Consider the following 18,675-nt stretch of genomic DNA (forward strand, 5'->3'; position numbering starts at 1 on the left):
GCGGCCGATGCGGAAAATAAATACTGATTGGTGAAAACAACGAGACGACAACAACATGTAAGAAATCCCAAAATTTGATGAAAAATATTTATAAAAGTAGACTTCTTGTCGATATCGTCTGCCCAAATAAGATAAAAAAAGTATCTGTGTCGTAGAAAACATATATTTCAGCCTAGCATAATAATAAAAAAAGCTATGAAACTTTAAGAACAGGCAGCAATTCTGTTGGAAGAAGAGACTTGGTTTTTGGATTTTTTCAGTGAAATGAATGTACATTCGGCCCTGTACATCGCATGCATGTGAATCAGTGTATGGGATGTACTGCAAGTGTAGGTAGGGCCTACAAAATTGCTTGTCTGACAACCTCAGGGTCTGGTGTTTTTGACTGTGAAGATCTATTGTAAGATGGTTGGTTTTGCCGACCCTAGGGGTACATCATACATGCTTATCTTGCAAAGGGCCCGGCCTATTTAGTCCAAACCATTTTTCAAGAACACCTCTTCCCTGGAATCGCATCACAGCCTTGGAATGATCAATGATGTCGTAATACCGGCATAGTAAAAAAATGTCCTGTTGTCTCATCTTCATTTATTGATAGGTTTCAAACTGCATCGTCATCTATTCTTTTAAAAGTTATCGTCACTTGTTTCAGAAACTGTCGAGTGGTCCAGAATACTTTTTAAAAGATGGATTCGAAAGCTGAAGATGTACCTGAGCGGACGGAAGGGACCTACCAGTCACTGCCACCGGTTACAGACCACGAGAGGGACATCGCAAGCAGATGTGCAAGTGATTTCGAGAAAGGAAATTTCGAGAGCTGTTTGGCGGGAATAAGCAACTTGTACTCGGTTAGGACACTGGATCCTAAAGTGATGCACAATAAGGGAGTAGCAGAGTACTACATATCTGGCTTGCGGAAAACTGACGAATTTAGGAAGTGTATGAACAGTGTTTGTCACCTGGTAGGTTATCGGCACGGAGTGAAATAAAGGTGTTTTATAAATGCTTGCAGCCTCTACTTTAGAGAAATGTAACTGAGTGCAAGGTCAAAAGAGTACCATACTGAGTTTTTGTAAGTTTCATCTGACGAGAATGTAAAAACCTTGAAGACGAGTCAAGACATTCTTTATTTTCTATCAATTTAAAAAAAATAATTTATAAAAAATCTCTCCGCATCTGAATGAAGTATTGTTTTATTTGTCAGCAAGTCTATGAAACGTGATTTTAAATAAGTGATGCTATTGTATCAGTGATACAAAAAATTGGGTTTAGAACCCCCCAAAAAATGAATGGTTTATAAAATTTAATCTGTTGCTTCTGTCTTGTACTTTATATAATGAGAAATCAATTTATATCATCTTTCTCTTCAGTGTCAAGTAAGCCTGGACAACATAGCCACTTTAGATGACGTTGATCACTGCATTGTTTACTACAATCATGCTGTTATCCTACACCACCTCAAACAGTATCAAACAGCACTTGCTGTTATGGACAAACTCTTTCAGTACATAGAACCATTAGGTAAGTTATCCTGCACCACCTCAAACAGTATCAAACAGCACTTGCTGTTATGGACAAACTCTTTCAGTACAAAGAACCTTTAGGTAAGTTATCCTGCACCACCTCAAACAGTATCAGACAGCACTTGCTGTTATGGACAAACTCTCAGTACATAGAACCATTAGGTAAGTTATCCTGCACCACCTCAAACAGTATCAAATGGCACTTGCTGTTATGGACAAACTTTCAGTACATAGAACCATTAGGTAAGTTATCCTGCATCACCTCAAACAGTATCAAACAGCACTTGCTGTTATGGACAAACTTTCAGTACATAGAACCATTAGGTAAGTTCCCCTGCACTGCCTCAAGTGGTATCTAACAAGACTTGCTGTTATTGATATATTCTTTCAGTACAGTCCTGCACCAAAAGGTATCAAGCAGACATGATGGGCAATGTCTTATATGACAATTCTTATAAGTTTTCTTTTATATTTTCAGAGGAAAACATAGCCAGAAAAATAGCTTTTCTTCATGTGGAATTATACCTTTGCACACAGCAGGTATGTGAGTTTTGTGTCATCAGGGGTCAGGCGCCATCATTTCAGTGGTCACTCCTAGTTGCAGCTGCTGGCTGACATCAGTGTATTTCTAAGTAGAAAATAAAGTGCCATCGGTCGATTCTCTAGAGTACAAAGCAGCCTTCAGATGAACAACCAGTTCTTATAAAGTAATGAAAAAACATGCATTGTTTTTAGCCGGAGAAAGCTTATGCCATGCTAGGATTCATTGAGAAGAATATTCTGAGCAACGGGAAGTCGCAGCAGCAGACTCCAGACAAGGACAGAGAACAGGGCCACAGAGACAGTGAAATGTCTGGAGATGTGTGGAGACCTAAGATTAGTCAGGTTGGTGCTGTTAGGTGAACTACTGTGTCGTTTATGTGCCGTAGGGGCGATAGACTCCTGACTTGACCATAGTTTGGGGTCAGAGTTACTCTGACCTCAAACCTTGGCCAGGTCAAAAATAAAACTGGCCTTCTCCTGCATGCCTGGTCTTCAAGGCTCATTGAGTAGCATCTTAGGTGAACTGACTCCAAAGCTGATACGTTTCATCTTCGTAAAATCTTCTTGTCTTCTTTTGGCACCAGTGACTTGTTTCTTGAACATCTGCAGAATCTTCCCGCCATGTGACGTCTTGGGTTTGAGCTTGACTGCCTTGTTTGTACATTCGAGCATTAAGAGCGCTGAATAATGACTCCGAAACTAAAGGCCCTCTATCATTATTTCAGTATAAAGCCCGGTGTTACTTGATGTTGAAGTCTATGAAAGCCTGTAAGCGCGAGATCAAGAATATGATGAACTCTGTTGGACTGGTGAGTAGTGATTTTCCCATTGGAATGAAATGTTGATAGTAATCAGTTCCAGCAAATAAAAAACACACTCGCATATGACGTATATACGTAATGATTTACGAATGTGCTTGAATTGTGATGTGTCCATACATTTATGTAAATCGATACGAATGCGTCATATGGCAGTAATTTAATTCCTCAACAATTTTGAAGTACTAAACGTTCCAAAAGCATTCAGATGTTTTGTGTAATGCCAGTTCCTTTTGTGAGGCCCTTCAATATGACCAAGACCTGCCCAAAAAGCATGGTGAAATCATAAATCGTACCCTATTGGACACTAAGTGCTCAAATCATAAAAATAGTTTGCAAGCTTTAAACATTATTTCATCAAGAAATTGAGAAAAAACCATGATGTTCCAAAAACATCGATTTCGCCAGCTTCTTTTGATGAATTTGTAGTGATTCATTTCTGACAAGGAAATAATAGAACTTTGACCCATTTTCTAAGGGACCACAGCTTGTGTATCTGAAGAGCAACTTTGAATACCTCCGTGGCAATTACAGAAAAGCCATCAAGGTGCTCAACTCGGCGCCGTCCCAAACCAAGGGACCCCAAGAGACTGGGGAGTGTATACCTGCTATGTACTACAACAACATGGCATGTATTCACTTCCACATGAGGAAGCACAACTTGGGGGCTTTCTATCTGAGAAAGGCTCTACAGGAGAATGAGAATGCTAGTAAGGATGTCAGCAGGACCGATCTGAGTGAGTTGAGCTTTTGATGATATGAAAAATACATCATGGACCCGCCTGATGTATCATATTAGGAAGTTGCCTGATATATTTTTGATTATGTGGAAGTACTGTAGGAATTGCATTGACATGAGGAAACCAGCCTTGTAAAAGTTATCTCCTAACCATCCCCCACCAACTAATGGAAAATGCCTTAGATGCCGGGGGATGGATATTTGATGAGAGGAGAGTTTCTGAGGAATAGTTTATTGACTTTAGCTCTCAGCTTATCTGAGCCAGGTAACCTTCTGCTGAGTTGCCCGACCAAAGGCTGAGGTCAACATATGTTGTTATATAACCGATCTTGCTATCACATCCTGGTTGCTTTGTAGTCGACCAAATTACTTCTAATTTTGCCTCATCACAGTAAATTAGTCATGATCACATGATGATCCTGGCCCGAGTGTTATCACTGGTTACGCTGGTCATTAGGTAGATAATGTAAATATGCCGATCATCACTGTGCAGTATCAGCGGGGTGCTTGAAGTTGGAGGGTGACTAAATGTTTTACAGGGCTGGTTTCCTCATGAGTTGCCAATGGGTAGAATTGGAAAAGGCCTAGATTTTCATCTGTATATGGTCAAGGCCAATATAAGTGACATTTCTTCTTTGAAAGGGCCTTCTAGTCTTGAACAATTTCCGATAATTGTCACTGTCGATCGGTCAAATCATTCAGGTAATACCTTAACCCACCCTCTAATGAAATTGATGACTTGACCTATTATCTCAGTAGGACAGTATTCGAGGCGTTTTAAAAGTTTTTTACTGATACTAGATTTATTGACAGGTGTCCCCTATTAAATACCAGATTTTTAGAAAGAAAGAGTATCTATTTCATAAATGAAACTTCAAGTATTCACAGTGTCTTTCATACATGCAGCTTATTGATAAAGTAAATGTCACATCTCAACTTCTCAGGTAAATCTCTCTCCGGTCTGCCCGTCTTCACGTTGGGTATCAGTCGTCATCACGAGCTTCTCTACAACATGGGCATACAGCTGTTGCATTGTGGGAAGGCTTTGGCGGCATTCGAATGTCTGATCATCGCCATCCAGGTGTATCACACGAACCCACGTCTCTGGTTACGACTGGCGGAGTGTTGTATACAAGCAAATAAAGAGGTATGTGTATGTTGAGAGACGAAAACTCTTGAGGGTGGAGCTGAAATGTTGTCAGAATCCCGAGCTGATCATTTCCTCAAAGATGCAGAAGTAACTGCTAAAATTAAAGATACTTAGGTCTCTGGTCAAAGATGGTAGAGGTGAAAGTATTGGTTGGCTTCAGTGCAAGCCAGCAGTTGCTTTCGTTGCCCCTCTGCCCAACTTATTGAAGGATTCTGAAGGCACTCTTACAAGTTGCTGGTCTGACCGTACTCCATGGCTTGATCTGATTAACTTTACGGTGCCTTCAGTTCAGCCATTACGCTATCTTTGTCTTGATCTGCAGAGCGGCACATGAAATGACACCCTGCACCACCACTGATCTGCACAGCGGTGCATGCTCGGTCTAAGTCACAGTGCCGCCATCTTCAAACAGTGTTTGTAACAAAGGGTGCGAGCCCTGCCTGTTGTTTGCTACATGCTTTTAAACTGTAGCTTGCTTCGAGTGTTGACGAGGGGCAAAAATATTAGGGGTTGGCAATGTACTTCCAGTGTCTTGGTCACCAAAATGGCCGGTAGCAAAAGTTTAACTTTTTTTTGTTGTCTTCCTGTTACAGAACAACGATGAAGACCGAAAACTAAGTCATCGCCTCGAGGTGGTTCAAGGATCAGTTGGCTCTGGTGTTCATAGGAAACTTATCATCGGGCCTGGTATAACTTCTAATTACAAGTTAAGGTGAGACGTTACTGAAATTTGAGTGACTGGACCATGAAAACGGCATGCCTACACCAAAAAAAGTCTTTGGATTGAAAGCAATTAAAACCTATTATTTTGTTTGTATCACACATTGTAGGTTTGGGACAGGTTTCCAGCCAGGCCTTTTTACCTGTACCAGGTCATCACATGTAGCAGTGTGACCAGCGCGACCAGGTCATCACATGTAGCAGGGTGACCATCACGTGCAAAAAAAAGTTGTTTTTCCGTTCTATACCTCATATTATGCTTAGGAATACAGCTTCATTTTTCTAATTGCTGGAAAGTTTTTGCCTTGTCTATGGGTTTTCAAATCCTTGCCAAAGCTTGTGACACAGCTTGAAACTTGGGAATCATCCCTAATATAAATTCATGCTGTGACTCCGTCACTTCGTTTGCGATATCATTTTCATTTCAAGATTCGCGTCTGCTTATTTTTAGCAATGAGTCTGCTGCCATCCCCACAACCAGCTTAGAATTTGCTGCAATGTGTCTGCGGAATGCCTTGACATTGCTCCCAGATGAGAGGATTCCCCCAGTACCATCGGAGGATGCAGAACCAGGGTAAGCTCAGGGCTCGAAACTCGTGGACGGATCAAGCGCAGGTTAATGCCGTTGTGCCCTCCCTCTTTGCCTTGGTGCCCTAGAAATTATTTTGTTCCCGAAAACAACTTTTTCATCATTATTTCCATGTGTGCCCTTTTTTCTCAAAACAAGCAAAAGTGCCCTTTTTGGCAAAAACTGCTGTGCCCTTTTAAAACGTGTTGTTAGGTCTGTAACCTGTCCAAAAGATTGGTGTCTAGTCAAAGCGGTCTCAAGCCAAACATCCTCGGGTTAGCAAGAGTCGAACGTCTTCCTCATCTTAGATTTTGAAAATCACGCCTCATGTTCAACTTGGAATATTTCTTCAATAAAAATTGATGTGTTAGTTGACGATAGATGTTGTGTGTTTGAAACGACCTATGCGATTGCTTGCAGTTTTGTAGGATTTTTTCCCAAGTTATTTACCTTTCTTATATTTGACTCTTGTACATTCCAGGAAACCAGCCCACGATTCTCCACTGCCAGCACCTCCAGCTAACCCCATGAAAGCAAATGAAGTGGCTAATCTAAGGTAACAATTACTAGGTTTATTGTTCATGAAGTTGACCCGTAGCTACAAAACGTTGCTGTTCATATACAGTAGAACCTCTCTAAAAAGGACACCCTCGGGACTGACAAGTGCTGTCCTTAATAGAGAGGTGTCCTGATTAGAGGTCAAATTGAATGGAAACAACCAATTTGGGACCAGAACTAATGTCCTTAATAGAGAGGGTGTCCTTAATTCTGGTCGAGTTCAAGTGAGCGCCTTGTGGTTGCTCCTTGAAACCCCTGATTGATTTCTGTGGAGACCGGGGTAATAATATGATATCCCAAAGCGCTTTGAGCGAGAACTATAGTGTCATGGAATTGCTTTATAAAAGACTCATTATTGGTCGTCGCGAGAGCAGACCCTTATTGTCAGGTTCTGTCATTATGTTTGTGGCAGCATGTGCCTAGCAACCATGCCTAGCAACGGGCATTTTACACTAAAAAATATCTTTAAAATCATTTTTTTTTAAATTTGGTTCCGAGGAATTGTTTGCAGTACATTCAGCCTCTTTGTCACCAATTTTGAGACAAATCGGAGTAAAAGTGTAGACGCTGAATCGATTTGTTTCAGGTCCGTTTAGCTAAATGGCGAGATTGACTATGAATGAAGATAGTTTTAGCCCTAGGATGCTCGGCAGTTGTTGAATTGAAATGCAAATTGCGTTGCCAGTATTTGTCCTATTGTAATAAAACTTAAGTTTTCATTAAAGTTCGTTATCTTGTTCATTAAGTCCTTCGTCTCATGTAAAATGCGAAATGAATAAAATTATTAACTGGGAGCTCAAAATTGATGAGCGTGTATACGTAGCATGCAGGAATGTTGTGCTGGCCAGCGAGCAGTATGGTGAGTTTCTTCACAAAGCTACGTGTCTTTATCGATGATGTATGAAGAAACTACGAAGACCCAATGTAAGCAGTAATCTAATCTGTAATACTCTCAAATTTCAACGAAATCAATCAAGTATTTGCCGAGAAATTAGAAATTACGCACAACTTTACAGGATCGCGTCAGCCATAATAATGACATTAATGTACATGCAAATGAGGACTGTCACTTGCTCGTCAATACCGAGCAGCTAATCACGTGGGCATAATTATGATAATAAGGTACAGCGGTGGAAAAATTCAAATTCAAATTCAAATTCTTTATTACTCTTAAACGCTAAATAGTCTGGTTCTATGACCTCGATCTCCGGGCTTTTGGTAGGGTTTAGGAACGGGTCAGGTAACAACAACCGTCTACAAATAACACGGCAGAAAAGAGGAGTGTTATTTTTAGATTCAGCCATTGTTGTAATTTCCCGAGCCAATTATCGTTTTACAGTCGAATTGAGCGCTGTATCTGTCCTAGGGTTATGCACTATTATTGAACACATCATTCTACACTGTAGAAATACCGGAATTACTCTTAAAATGCGCGATTACGGTTATTTTATGTTTCAGACAAAGGGGTTTCCCCATATAATGACGTCACTTTTAGCGATATTGTCATTTTCGCAAAAGTACGATTTGGGACGCTAAACCTTGACCGATTGCGTTGGTTTTTGCAGGATAGGTTGTTTATAATACTAAAAAAAATTAGGCATAAGAATTTTTGTGGAAATGGTGGTTTAAGCTATTGTTCTATTTATAGATTTTTGTTATTGCCTGACCTACGACAGCGAGAGTAAGGTCAGGAGCCCAGACTATAAAACGCCCACTAGGGGCCAACGGTTACATAAAATAATTACAAAATATACAATATAAAGTTACAGGGTATACAAAATAAGATCACAAATATTTAAAGACAAAAACATAATAATGGAAATCAGGACAATATAGAGTTACGCAGTTTAAAGAACTCGTTGATAATCGCAGCAGAGGGAGGTGAAGGATTTTTCAGAAAAATTGTAGTCAGATCCGACAGAGACAGAAAATGGAGATCACTTCTATTACAACTGCAATGAGTTTTGCTGTTTTGACGCATATTTAGGGCACACCGCAAGGAAGTGAAAATCATCCTCAACCTCCCCTGACTTGCAAACCTCACACTTTCTTAGACTACAGTGTCTCCCAGTTTTGATTCTTAGACAATGGGCTTCCAGCATCAATTTTGTGATACAAGCCCTGTGTTTCACTGATTTAATATCATTTAAATATGTTTGAAGTTCAAATGAAAACATAAGATTACTATACATCGAGTTTTTTATTTGTTGCGATTTCACCAAAAATTTCATGTTGACAAATATCTCTAATCGTTTACTGGGCATTAGAGTATAATATTTTCCAGTTATCCACATTAATATTCATTTGATCAAGCCATAGGTACCCCAACCCGGAGGAATTAAGAACAACATTTCCAAACTTTGGGGATGTTCTGGCATCAACGCGACGACCCATATTCGCCTATAGGCTTGTTATTATTATTATTATTATTAATAGAGAGGTGTCCGCTAAGGGAGGTTCTACTGTACTTGTTTCATTACCTGCTGCACTTTCACTATTTGCTATGAATTCTGACATTCTATTCGTCTAAGAAATCACACGGAATACAGCCCATGGTGTTCATGTACTTTTGACGCTGTTCAATAAAAATTCTGTTTATGAAATCTCCTGAGAAGAAACGCCCCAAATCCTGTGGCAAATGTCAATACTGCTACTGAATAATAGACCACCATAAATGATATGTATTTCAAGAGGAGTCCGGCCAACAGGGGTCCTACTCCAGTCCCCAGGGTATAGCATCCAATGTATAGAGAAAACGCTTTGGCAGTCTCTCCTCCATAGTTAACTTCCGCCACAGAGGATATGAAATTGGAAAGCAGTCCTATGGACAGGCCGTGAGCCATTCTGATCAATATCTCCGGTACGACTGCTTGCCATACATCAGTGCAAAGTGGGTAGACTAATAAACCAAGAGTCAAGGATGAGAATCCAACAAACGTCATCAACCAGGATGTCTGTTTTGTCACGATGATTGCAGTAATGATGTTCATTGCCAGTTGAAAAACACTTGCCACTCCCAACAGAACACCTAGCTGCCATTGTTTCCCGTGGAGGACGTTTGTCGCCCAGTTTGGCGCTGTTGATGATGTGATAATGAATGCGAAAGCTTCTGTAAAAATCATCAGGTTTGGGATTAAAATGTACCAGTCTGTGAGGTAGGCTGAGTAGGTTCCTTTTCTCTGTTTGGACACAACTGGCGTTGTCTCTTCATTCTTACTGACGTCTGCTCTTTTCTTTCCATTGACGTCTGCTTCTTCGATTTCATTCACGTTCTCGCTTCCATTTTTCACGCTGGCTCCCCCTATTACATCGTGTGGTATCATATTCGGACTTGTATCCAACACAAAGCGGAGCACGCCATCAAGAATACTCAGCGCAACGAGTATTCCAAACGGCAGAGAAAATCCGTAGAGATCATATCCGGTGTTCCCGATGAGAAAACTCAGTAGTGCAGCAATCGGAAAAGATGATGCAAACGACACCATCAAAACCTTTGCCCGCTCTGCGGCGTCTGTAAAAACTGTGCCGACCATGACTAGTCCGCTGATACAGCAAAGATCGGAGGCGATTGCCTGTATACCACGGCCGATGAATAAAATTGTAGTGTTTGGAGCGAAGAGGAACATGAAACCTCCAGCAGTCTGAAAAACTGCCCCGATCATGAAAGGCAGACGGTGGCCGATCTTCGAGCAGACGACTCCTATGATTGGATTGACTAAGATCTGTAGGCACGGCCCGACGGTGGCGAGGTATCCCACCATTGGTGAAATAACTTGCATTATCCTTTCCTCAGGAAAACATTGTGGATCAGATGAATGCTTCTCACAGTAGTAAACATTTCCTTGTGCGTCTGCCCCTGAAACATTTCCATCAACATTCCTTGTGTCCAGGAATCTTTGCTGTTGAAATGGGGACTGGGAATATGCCATTACGGATGAGGAATTTGTCAGTGGTGGGCCGATATACTTGACATATTCGTAAGATTTTATCAATGCCGGTCCAAGGGACTGCAGCAGCGTCATTGACATGTCGTCTGTTACCTGAGCCAGGAAGAAGGTGAAGGCCACAAGGTGCTTACTGCAGCGGAATTGTTGAAATTTGTTTAGTGCCATCTTGAAGTCTTGGCTGAATATTTGTTGCGGTAATGAGCTATATTTCTTCGTTTTCTCTCAATTCACTGCCTTAAGTCTGATTCCAGTTGTCTCTGCCAATGTCGCAGTCTCAGGTTTGGTTAGTGTCCTTGGCAGTTTGTCTTGTGATGCACTCGGTTTCTTCAGCTGCTTATTCTAAGGCTGAAAAAGATGGTGAAAGTGAGTAAAGAATTTAGTTGAGAACCGAGTTGAGGCTGGGGAAACTATAGTCCATGTCATAAAAAAATGGCACTGTATGGAAAAAGCCTGCATCAGCTGGGAAAAATTGTCAATACTCCGCTTAAAAGGTTCATTCTGATTCTGGAATAGTTAGCTCCAGGGCCCGGTTGTTCAAAACTTATATTGTATCTATCGCTGGCGTTAAATTAACTTGGCGTTATTATGGCACGCCAAAGCGGAATTATTTCAACCCTGAAAAAATATTAGCAACTACAAATTTCTTGGCAACAGAGAAGAAATACTTTTTAAACTTTCAAAAATATACCCGACAATCTTTTAAAAAAGATAAAAATTTTTAGACTCATGTCAACATTTTAAAAAAACAAGCCAACCAACAATTTTTTTTTCGTGATTTTTTTCTTCTCTTAAAAATATTTTCCACGAAATTTAAAAAAAAAATCTTGACAAAATTTTACTGCAACATTTATTTTCGTTCAAGATTTTTTCTTGGCAACATTTTTTTTGTTCAACATTTTTTCCGTTCAACAACGAGCGCCACCTATGAACTGCTAATAGAACTCACGCGCAGGGACGAGGTTAAGCTGGGGTACTTCATACTCATAGCAGGTCGGGAATTCTGATCGTTCGTTCGTTCGTATGTTGTTGTTGCCATCTCAAAACAAGCGCCTTTTATCATACTTCTCACATAGGATCAGATGAATAAGTTCGCTTATGTTATTTAATGACAAAAAAAATCTGACACTGACACATTCATGACGAGTGACAACCACGTGCGTAAGATATTCGTGTAAAGAAACGGTGTATTCCTGTTTCGCCTATTCCTGTTCCGCCTATTCCTGTTTCGCCTATTCCTGTTTTGCCTAATTCCTGTTTCGCCTAATTCCTGTTTCGCCTATTCCTGTTTCGCCTAATTCCTGTTTAGCCTATTCCTGTTTCGCCTAATTCCTGTTTAGCCTATTCCTGTTTCGCCTATTCAAATGTATTGCTAACCTCCCCACAGACGTAGGAATATGAACCGCCCCTTACTGACCGACCAAACCCGAGGAGAGCCACATATGTACGCATTGACGAACGCATGTTACGCCTCAAAAAACAATACGTCAATGGAGAGAGGGACATAATGAGTTACGTTGATGCCATCAGTTACCTTGTCTGACATAATATCATGATATGTATTTTCCACCTTGTTTGACTTTATATGTGCTGTACCTACATGTATATTATGACATGGGTTTTACAGCTGATTTTGATCAAATAATTATGAGAATGTACAATAATATGTATTTTTATCAAAAACTCATGAATTCAGTTTTCATAAAATAAACGACTGCTTTACTCTACTTAATCTATTAGTTTTTACTGTGTGTCAGTATGGTCCTATGGTCCTATGGTCAAATAAGTCCCGGACTGTCCCCGCTTTCAAGGTGACTCTTTCAAAACGGTCATGGCATGGTTTGTTAACAAAGTTGATGGCATTTGATTCGTCAAATTGTCATCACATCGTTAACATCATCCAATTGTCCCCTCACATTTTCCCCATAAAATGGACATGCATCCCTAAGGTTCCCCGTGGGAGAGTCGATTTATTGTAGGGGTACTGGAAAGTAGGCGAAACAGGAATAGGCGAAACAGGAAATAGGCCAAACAGGAAATAGGCCAAACAGGAAATAGGCGAAAAAGGAATAGGCGGAACAGGAATAGGCGGAACAGGAATAGGCGAATCAGGAATAGGCGAAACAGGAATTTTGTAGGCGAAACAGGAATAGGCGAAACAGGAATAGGCGAAACAGGCATAAACCAAAGAAACATGCCAGAAGTACCCCGTAGCTAAACCTCGTCTCGAGGGGATATGGTTCAATTAGTTGTTCACAGGTGGCGCTCGTTGTTAAACGAAAAAATTGTTGACGAAAAAAAATGTTGCAAGAAAAAAATCTTGAACGAAAATAAATGTTGCCGTAAAATTTTGTCAACATTTAAAAAAAAAATGTTGCGGGGAAAATATTTTCAAGAGAAGAAAAAAAATTAAATATTTTTTTCACGAAATAATGAATTTTTAAAGTTTTTTTATGAAGAAAAAAGTTTAACCCCAAAATAATTTTTTCTAACGAATTTTTCTAAATGTCAAAAAAAATGTTGGCTTGTTTTCTCAAAATGTTGAATCTTTTTTTTAAATAATGCTTATATTTTGTACAGGGTTGAAATAATTCCGCTAATGTTGGCTTGTTTTCTGAAAATGTTGGATCGTTTTTAAAATGTTGCTAATATTTTGTACAGGGTTGAAATAATTCCGCTTTGGCGTGCCATACGTTATCCTTAGGCTTAACGCCAAAATGAGTTGACGGCAGCGTTCATGACAACAACTGTTCTGACTGACGGGGTGTAGATGAAAGTAACATTTGTTCGTCTGCTGGGTTTTCACGAGAAAATGGTACTTAGATCTTTGTGCATTTGTTATTACCTTAACTTCCGAGTGTGCTCTGTTGTGAGGTCTGGCTGGTGGTCAGACGTTGTATGTGATAAGTGAGACATCTGGTCATCTGTCGAGTCGAAAAGTCCTGGCGGCTAAACTTTAGAATCCCCGATCGGAAATGACGTAGTTTGATCGCATTCAACTATAAATCCATTGAACAGTGGTGCTTGGTTAGTCAACCGATGACCTTTTTTTTGGGTGTGATCGGGGATTCTAAACTCGTTCTGTTTTAAGCAGGTTTACCTTATGTAAACTTTTCATGTAATTGTATACAAATCCTATTAGGCCTAAGTAATCAGCGACCATGTGTGCGGGGGATGACCCCCATTACCAAGGAATGTTTTGCTACTCCTTGTATTTACGTGCTTAAACAATTTAGCCCCACATTACATATCCTCCCTCATAGAAGTCTACCAACCTAGACGCAGTCTCTGTTCCTCATCTGTTGGCCCACTGTTGGTGCGACCAAGGAGTAGGTTGATAACGTTTGGCGACCGAGCCTTCTCCACTGCAGCCCCAAGGCTCTGGAATCAACTTCCACGCTGTGTGAGAGAATGTGCCAGCATCTCGGTCTTCAAATCGCATCTTAAATCCTATCTCTTTGGTCGCTACCACTCCTTATACATGTCTGTCTCTCTTTTGTAAAGTGTCACCAAGAGTGAGTGGATTCTGGCACTATAAATCATTTGTATTATTATTATTATCATTATTAGTATTATTATTATTACTATTATAGTGCATTACATGAAAAATTGCACAGCATGCAAAAAGCCTAAAATGGCTGGGAAAAATTGTCAGTATTTCGTATTTAATGGTCTGTTCTGATTCTGATTATAACAATTTTGCAATCAGTGCAGAAAAGATAAATCTACCCACGTGCTTCAGTTGTGCTTCCCTTCCTTTCGGATCATACAAATAGCTGGGACAAAATTACAACACCTGTTTGTTCATGCTAAAAGATAAAACTAAAAAAGGTTTATTTGCTGTTTTTACTCCAAGGTGTTCGGTGCTGTGCCAGACGTCTTATGTGGCGTTATGTCTCAATGATTTTCTGGTCGCCGCCTTGAATGCCGACAGACTGCTCAAACAGCCAAAGTTATCAGGTGCTCATAGGTAGGTTGTTTTATTGCAACATAAGTCGTAAGTTTGTGTGGACGTCTCATTGGGGTCCTCAAAGTGATGTCATCCGTCTTTGGCCAGTGGTCAAATTTGGTCTGGCTCTCACCTGGGATGTTGGGAACCTCCAGTACAGCTTCTAGGGTCACCAAGGCACACAAGCTGGAGCACCACGGCAGGGTATTGGACCAGCACCAGATAGTTTAATGAGAGGCTGATATATTTGGCCTGCTGCCTTTTTCACAAGAGACTGCCTAGCAGGGAGCCGGTGTGGTGTAATGGTGTGAGTTTCAGATTAGCAGTCATGAGGTTCCTGGTTCGATTCCCTTCGATCAGCGTGAGACTCTAGTTAGGTCTATTTGCCCAACAGGCCTTGCTTGTTCAGGGTGTATGATATATCAAATTGAATTTTGTTTTAAAATCACTCCGTAAGGGTCTAAGACTTTATAGAAAGGCATGGTCCAATGAACTGTACATCAGCCGGCAAAACCACATTCTGTTTCTCCTTTCCTGATCTGATATTCAGGGATGTCTTTTTGTCTGTTTTAGATACTTGGGCAATATGTACCTTGGGGAAGCCTTGGTGTCTTTGGACAGGATTGCAGATGCTGTGCAACATTTTAATCCAGATGCCATCACGGATGTTTCAGTCACCCCTCCTGACTACAAACAAGACCAGGGTAAGCATTCTTTCATGATTTTGTACGATCCCATGTTTCTGGATGATTGTATTTCTGGATGGACCAGCTTGACTTTCAAGGAAGTAGAATTCATGGCTTTTTATACAGACGTTCGAATGATACTTTAAACCGAGGTTCCTGGTAGTATCTGGTGTCTATGCCAGGGTATTAAGCAAAAAACCACCAAATGAGGAACATGAGGAGCTTGTGGGACTCGACGTTTGGCTGAAGTCGGCGTCACTGGGCATTGGCACCTAACTATTTCAGCACATTAAAGTGCTCATCCCACCTTGGAGAAGGAATACTCTCTGGAGAATAACACCGGCAAGGGTAGAGGCGCTGAAGAAGAAAAAGAAGAAGCTTTGTTCACCTTTCATGGTTGACAGTGCCGATATCTGAGTTAGGGCACTGGATCTTGTTGGACCAACCTGAAATCGGACCAGCAACCCCAGTATATTGATTTTTAATCTGAAAATCTATCATATACACCACATCTCGATGGATTATAAACCCCCCCCGTTATTTTTTTCCAGAACGTGATAGAAATGGTGAAGCACAGGAAAGTGAAAACCGAGGTATTAGGTCAAAATGTGATTTTATTGAAATGGACAATGTGGACCGCTTACTACTTGCTTGAGACTTCTTTACGCCTTGACCTTGGGTGCCCAAGGATTTTGCAAAATGTCCTTCGCGGTTGCGGCATTTTGCATTTTGCCTTTTACCACTTTTGCGGCTTTGTAAAAAAATCCAGACGAGATAATTGCCTACAGTCTTTCCCCAAGAAAGCAGCTTTCAACTGAGGCAAAGTTATTATGTCCTCCAAATGAATATTTTCCCGGTTTTGTTCAAAAAGGGTGAACTTTCATCACAGGACTGTGAAGCTTGTTGAGGACATGCCATCCTTTGAACGAATTTTAGACGCGGCTCATGGGAACACTCATCAGCTACTGTGTAAAAATAGACTTTAGGGAATATGCATGGGGAAAAACGACACTTACTGCAGTGCAATCTTGATCTCGCCTTGCAGGTGCTCTATTCAACTGGATACCCCGGGACGTGATGAAGGCCAAGGCGATAATGCAGTACAATCTCGCAACAGCTCATGCTATCAGAGGCGAACATGAAAAGGCAATCATGAATCTGGCCAAGGTGAGTTTCGTTGTGTCATTAGTCTTTTTCCGAATGAGCACCTCTTGCAGAAGAGAGGCTGCAGTACCGGTTGTGGCCAGTTATGGGGTCAGTCTCTGTTGATTTCGTCGTGGCAGCTGACATTGTGAAAGATCAAAGGCTGACCTCGGAAGTTGGCCATTTTTATTCCCCACACAGAGCTCCAACACGTGGGGAACTCATCTAAAAAGAGGCAAATTTGCTATGCGCCATCTTCTTTCTCATGAATTTCCCAGCTTGAACGAAATTCTAGTTTGTAGTTTATGGTAGTACTAGAAATAAGATGTCTGTAGTGTATGCTACTTTCTGGGTCAGCCTAATGTGTTGATTTTGGAAAGGTGGTGGGCTCTGTTTTTTGATTTCAATTCAATTGGTTTGTCTGTCTTCATTTTTTAATGTTGTGACTTCGATGACTGAATGGCTAAAAACTGATTTCATCCCCCCAGAAAAGCAGTGGTCTTCCAGCTTGGCATGTTGTTGTGGCCTGCTATTTGATCCGTTATCATTATTTGACTTAAAATCTTGTCTGCTTTCAGAGTACTCAGGTTATTGGCACACCATTCCCATCTCACATCTACTTCCTGAGGCTGTACCTGGATCTGATGGAGGGCAGACGAAAGCTTGCTCAGGGTGTCATCAAGGAGCATTTCGGACACATGACACCAAACCGAGCTTAATTTGAAGGAAACTTATCTTAACTTGACTGGTTCAGCTGCGGAGCATTGAAAGGCACCAATGGTAACTTTAACAGCAAACTGAGGAAATGAAATTTCCCTCAAGGTGTTATGAAGGAACAATTTGGACACTGGGCTTGATTTGAAGGAGACTTGATTTGAAAGAGACCATGTCAACATGGACTTTGCTGGTTCAACTATGGAACGTTTAAGGTGATGATGGTAACTCTGATACCAAATGAGCAAATGAAATTTCCCTCAAGGGGACACGAAGGAACATTCTGGACACATCAAACCGTGCAGACCCTGAACTTAATTTGAATGAATGTAGAACATTTGTGACCCACCACGGCAAATGAGTCGCATGTCGCACAGAAGATGAGCCTAAAATGACACTAGGACATAATAGAAGAAATTGATATACTCCGATTTCACAAAAGGCAGACAATAGTGGAATGAACAATCAGTCCGTCTCAACCTGTCAAGCTCCGAGCGACATGCGACTCATTTTGCCATGGCGGGTCACATTTTGGACTCATGACACTGTGCAGAGAATGACAATTGGACTGCATTTGTTTACCTTTGCATCGCCTCGACTGAATGAAAATCGGCATGAATTTTAATCGAGAAATTTTCGATTGAGTGGATCTTGAATTAGAATGCAAAGACAAAAAACTTTTGTATTGTCAGAAGTGTTAGAAGTGTCAGTTTGGTTATTAAGACTCTGTCTGCCTGTCATTGGTGACTGGTACCTGGTACCACCAAAACTAGATTCTTACAAAATTCTTACAAAGGGGATCCTATCCATCATCTGCATGTAACCTTTGAGAATTTTCAAAGTTTTGATTGGTTGATTACAGTTGTTGAGTATGAAATGAATGAATTTTTACCTGCATATTTTTGAGGTATCAGCTGCTGAGAGATTCAATGCTTTTGAAATCTCATCTTTTAAAGTGTGCGGGTACTGATTTTCTTTGCTAAAAGTGTTAAATACTAAAAGTAAAAGTCGATTCTCATTATCAAAAATCAGACTTTGAAGCATGTACAGAATTATTGTATACATACTTGTGTGTAGAATATAATGATGAGAAATATTATCTGTAAATTGATATTTGGTTGTTTGTTGTTTATTTTTGGAATGCACTTGTAGAACATCTGCACTGGTGGAAACAGTTCTCTTGTATGTTTCAATACTTTAAGGGCAGACCAATTGCTATGTTTCTGGCATCTTCACAGGCCTGTGATTACTCCAAGCTTCTTGCAGTGATTCTGGCATCTTCACAGGCCAGAGGTTACTCAATTACCGTTTGCTGTCATTCTGGCATCTTCACAGGCCTGTGGTTACTCCAAGCTTCTTGCTGTGATTCTGGCATCTTCGCAGGCCAGTGGTTACTCAATTACCGTTTGCTGTCATTCTGGCATCTTCACAGGCCTGTGATTACTCCAAGCTTCTTGCTGTGATTCTGGTATCTTCACAGGCCAGAGGTTACTCAACTACTGGTTGCTGTCATTCTGGCATCTTCACAGGCCTGTGGTTACTCCAAGCTTCTTGCTTTGATTCTGGTATCTTCACAGGCCAGAGGTTACTCAATTACCGTTTGCTGTCATTCTGGCATCT

The 18,675-nt window shown here is 40.8% G+C and overlaps 1 protein-coding gene across 1 annotated transcript; it reads left to right on the plus strand.

The window, feature by feature from the left end:
• The first annotated feature begins 9 nt into the window (after positions 1–9).
• On the plus strand, positions 10–18,166 carry LOC135495615 (CCR4-NOT transcription complex subunit 10-like). Its single transcript, XM_064784420.1, has 16 exons — positions 10–57; positions 653–962; positions 1,371–1,521; positions 2,002–2,063; positions 2,259–2,408; positions 2,792–2,875; positions 3,363–3,621; positions 4,568–4,770; positions 5,367–5,485; positions 5,945–6,067; positions 6,543–6,617; positions 14,420–14,533; positions 15,086–15,216; positions 15,750–15,791; positions 16,244–16,365; positions 16,920–18,166. The coding sequence occupies exons 2-16, from the start codon at positions 687–689 to the stop codon at positions 17,058–17,060; spliced, it is 2,052 nt and encodes a 683-aa protein (XP_064640490.1). The 5' UTR covers positions 10–57; positions 653–686; the 3' UTR covers positions 17,061–18,166.
• The last annotated feature ends 509 nt before the right edge of the window (positions 18,167–18,675 follow it).

This window comes from Lineus longissimus, chromosome 11 (genome assembly GCF_910592395.1).
Source record: "Lineus longissimus chromosome 11, tnLinLong1.2, whole genome shotgun sequence".
NCBI classification, from domain to species: Eukaryota; Metazoa; Nemertea; class Pilidiophora; order Heteronemertea; family Lineidae; genus Lineus; species Lineus longissimus.

Coding starts and splice junctions, on each gene's coding strand:
- LOC135495615 (XM_064784420.1), top strand. CDS start 687: ATGGATTCGAAAGCTGAAGATGTACCTGAGCGGACGGAAGGGACCTAC. Junction 1,522..2,001: donor TCAGTACATAGAACCATTAG/GTAAGTTATCCT, acceptor TTATATTTTCAG/AGGAAAACATAGCCAGAAAA. Junction 14,534..15,085: donor AAGTTATCAGGTGCTCATAG/GTAGGTTGTTTT, acceptor TGTCTGTTTTAG/ATACTTGGGCAATATGTACC.